At 40.9% G+C, this 4,367-nt stretch overlaps 1 protein-coding gene across 4 annotated transcripts in view; it reads right to left on the bottom strand.

Moving 5' to 3' along the window:
* Nucleotides 1-594: 594 nt before the first annotated feature.
* The window catches only part of LOC107720774 (alpha-mannosidase 2x-like), a 43,990-nt gene continuing 40,217 nt past the window's right edge, over nt 595-4,367 (bottom strand). For all 4 annotated transcript variants that reach the window (XM_016528601.1, XM_016528602.1, XM_016528599.1 and 1 more), the window contains one exon: nt 595-3,822. In XM_016528601.1, the coding sequence (XP_016384087.1) occupies nt 3,670-3,822 (153 nt within the window). In that variant the 3' untranslated portion in view covers nt 595-3,669. The remainder of the gene's footprint in view (nt 3,823-4,367) is intronic.

Genomic DNA, 4,367 nt, shown 5'->3' on the forward strand with positions numbered 1-4,367 from the left:
TTTTGGCGGAAGTGACGAACTGCAAGCTTTGAATGCTTATATCTTCTAAATGCAAATTGTGTCACTGTTTTGGAGCACACTGCCTTATAGATAACCTTAAGACTTTTGATACTAGCACCCAAAAAACTTTAATTTTGATTTCATGGTAGGGCTGGACGATATGGCCGAAATTGATATCACGATATATTTCTTAATTTCAGTCGATATGATATAATTCCGATATCGATATGAACACTATTTATCTGAAATAGAAATCTTTTGTAACATTATAAATGCCTTTATCGTCGCTTTTGATCAATTTTAAGCATCCTTGCTAGGGGGCGGGCACTTCGGATTCTAGAGAGCATTTGATTGGACAAAGTTTGATGAGACGCTCAAGTACGATGTGACATCAAAAAAAATCATTGAGCCGTTTTGGCGGAAGTGACGAAATGCAAGCTTTGAATGCTTATATCTTCTAAATGCAAATTGTGTCACTGTTTTGGAGCACACTGCCTGGGGACTTTAAAATAGTCCATGTGATCAACTGTTATTTTATGAAGCTACAAGAATATTTTTTGTGCACAAAGAAAACAAAAATAACTAATTTTTTTCCCAACTTTTGAATAACAAAAACATTGACAGCGAATCAGAATCCACCAGCTTTGAAGAGCTCAAGCATTTAAAGTGGCAGATGACAAAACTGCAGCGTGCGTTTATAATAAGCAGACCGTTACTGTGCGTTTTTACATATGCTATACAGTTAGCATTCGTGGTGTGAATGGCCTTTAGTCTCAGTTCACAGAAAATCTCTCAAAAATCATGCACACTTTGTTTGCAAAATTTGTTTCCTTGAAACATGCAAGAACCAATCATTGACATCAAACATCTTTGTGTAATTTTTGCTAAATCAATTCCAGAACTAAGGCAGAGGACGATTTTCTGTGTCTTGCATTTCTCAAAGAATGCTTCAGAATACAGCAAGCGAGTAATATGAACTACTTCCTGGAGCTTTTTGGTCATTTTCAATGCTTTACAGCCCACGGACATTGTATGGGAAAAGTGCAGCTAGGACATTCTTCAGAGCTTCTCATTTCGTGCGCCACCTGGCAAAGAAAGTCATACGGCTTTTGATCAACATGAGGGCGGGTATAAATGACAGCATTTTCATTCCCGTCTCAACTAATCCCTCAAAAACGTCTCCATCTCTATCAGCGCCTCTGTCATCTTATTAAACTCCTCAGCGGCGAGATTGAGTTTTATTGCCGTCTCAGCCCTCAGACTTATTAAGAAGAATGGCCTCTTTCTCAAACGCCTGGGCTCAGGGAGCAAGCCACCCTTTTAGCACACAAACCCGTCTGCTGTGGAGGAAACCGAATCTGGTCTCAGCTGAGCGTGAAAGGGCATCGAAAAAAATAGCCATACAAACAAACAAAAAAAAGGCCAGTCTGACTTCAGTAGACCTGTCAGCACTGTGAGAGCACAGCGGTATTTCCAGTTCTCTCCAAAGGCTGTCTGGTAAATCAGTACCTGATATCCCGGCTCTCACGGAGGATGTTTAGATATAAAAAGCATCTCTTGTGAGCTTTTGTTAACGGAACTCAACATTTCACACCCCACGTTAAATGCAGAAAACTCCCTACTGCCCCCTGTCTGCGCTTCATAGCACAACAACAAAGCTTTAAGACATGACAACAATGGAAAGCCAATTAGGATGCAAATATCACTTCAAAATGTGAATCACTTTTTTTCTCCATGTGTGATCTTTATTAAACGTCCACTTTAATGTCTTTGCTTTTACGAGTCATTTTTATGAACACGCACTCTCAATATCAAACCAAAATAGAACATGAAAAAGATACAACAACAAAAGAATAAATTAACCTCTCAATTCACTGTCATTTCTTTAGAAAAACTAAAAAAGTCATTTCCATCTCAGAACACACAACAAATAAAGGACATCTAACAAAGAGATCTGCCAGTATGGAAAGTGTACGCACGCGTGGAAATGAATCAGACCGAATTACAGAAGCAAGCACGCGCTACGTTAGGTGCCAGAATGTGTTCCAAAGCAATCGGACAGACGTTTGGCACTCCATACTCGGAGCTCCTCCTGCGGGGAATTATCTTCCTGATAGGACGCTACTCCGGAACTTGATTAGCTTGAGAAGCCGGCTGATGGCCTGACTGATGTAAATGGACGTGAGCGCACTACAGAGAGATAATCGGGCGTGGAGTTGGAAGTCGGAGAAGTGAGAATATTTTTCTGTAATTTAAGATTTTCCCAGGGGAGACAGACAGACAGGCTGGGAGAGGTGAGACACGAGACGACACGTTGATGGACAGACAGCATTCTCATGTTCAAAATTGTCAGATTCGAGCAAACCGAGGTGACAGACAAAAGCCAGAAGGGACGACTGAGATGGCTCTGCTACACATTACAGATGGGTTTCCTACAGCGAGATAAGGCCTAAACGCGTTTTTGTGTGGGAAATTGGCTAAATCTGAGCGCAGGAACCCGTCGCTACCCGCACTACAATCGGATACGAGTTCGGTTTACCTGAAAATACTGCGAGTATGTCGATGACTAAACTGATCTAGGTCTTGAAATAAGACCATCTCTGCATATCTGTTCCCGAACTGCATTTAAATACGGCTCAAACCTGCATATAATATGACAAAGTATAAATGCACATTCTGCGGCTTGTTTACTATGCCAGACACGATCAAAATGGTACAAATAACTAAAATGTGTTGCGGATAATCCACAGCTAGCTTATTAAGCAGCAGCTTTATTTATTAACAGAAGATACGGTGGATAAAGATTGTAAACGTCAGCTCTCGTCGCGCGATTTGAGCCCGACCAATGAAAGAGCTATCCGAAGACCCGACCGATGCTGGATCACAGACGTCGTCTTCTGTCAGCGAAGAGTCGGGAGCCATTCTAAAAAGAAAGAGATCTGTAAATGCCGTGTCTGTTACAGCACTGACAGCCTTCGCAGGCCAAGCTGGATGATTGACATTCATAGAAAACTAAAACATGCGGCCGCCGAGCGTAGGCAGAACCGTCCACAGCAGAGATAAAGAAATAAAAGAACTGCGTGAGCTCAAACGAAAATGACACGGATTCAAGCGTAGCGTCCACGGCCTTAGGAATAGAAAACTAATAAAATGGAGAAACAAAGCTTCACATATTGCACTGAGTTCCACAATTTTGTATAGCTCCAGTTGTGTATGTAGTTTTTGAGTAATTTACATACAGTACGAACTCCAGGGATGAATGAATTAATGAGAAAATGAATGCGAAACTGTCAGCAGTTCCAGTCAAAGACAAAAGGGAAAAAAATAGAGCTCAAAGAACAACGGTCGGCACTGCTGGAATAAAAAGATGTTCACCGATTAGTTCTCTGCCTGATCAAATCTCTCTGAAAAGTAAAAACGCACACGGACATTCTTATCTCAGCACCCGGGCCGGCTACTAAATCTGACTTTGGCTGGAGCGTTCTCATCCTCGAGTCTTTATTTCCCATTTTGCAAGGGTTTAGTTAGCGCCTTCGTGTTGATTCAGATACATTAAGTCTGGATAAACGATCTCCATAAGAGTCCTCTGCTCATCCAAGCTGTGGTTCTCTGCTGTAGCACAGGTTCCAAGGGTCCACACGGAGAGCCCGGTTCTGGTGCAACATCGTTCTAGCACAGCTTGAGCTTGTAGGCGGAGATCTCCATTGGCTCCAGATTGATGGAGGAGTCGTTGGAGAGCGGAGGCTGAGAGTGCATCAGAGACAGAGACATGGGCTGCAGGAGCTGAAGATCTAGCCCACGGAACAGCCCGGAAATGGAGAGCTGGGAAGACAGATCAGAGACTCCCGATTCAGAATGACTAAAAATAGACTTTATCAGACCAGTTTAGACCTGTTCAAATGAAGTGAAACATGACTACAACGCAAAAGTATCAAATACTCACTTAGAAATATAAAGTAATAGTATGGTAATATTTTCAAATCAATGTGAACAAAACATTTAGATACCTAAATTAATTGTATATACTCATATATTGTATACAAATATATATATGTGTGTGTGTGTGCGCGCGTTTTTGTGACAAATGAGGACATACATTTGTATAATGACAAGGGTATGATATAGGTATTACCAGGGTTGGGCAAAGATACATCAAAATGTATTTTAAAATAAAATACCAAATACCTTAATTTTAAGTGTATCAAAATAAACTACAAAATACAGCAGCCACACCATGTATCAAAATAAACTACTGTATTTTTGTATTTTACAAATACTAAAAAATACTTTTACAAGGGAGCATGAAATTTCTTCACAAACCTTCCATGATCCATCAATTGGCCTATTTGATCTATCCCTTCACCATT

The sequence above is a fragment of the Sinocyclocheilus rhinocerous genome, unplaced genomic scaffold, assembly GCF_001515625.1.
Source record: "Sinocyclocheilus rhinocerous isolate Xijiao unplaced genomic scaffold, SAMN03320098_v1.1 scaffold1022, whole genome shotgun sequence".
NCBI classification, from domain to species: Eukaryota; Metazoa; Chordata; class Actinopteri; order Cypriniformes; family Cyprinidae; genus Sinocyclocheilus; species Sinocyclocheilus rhinocerous.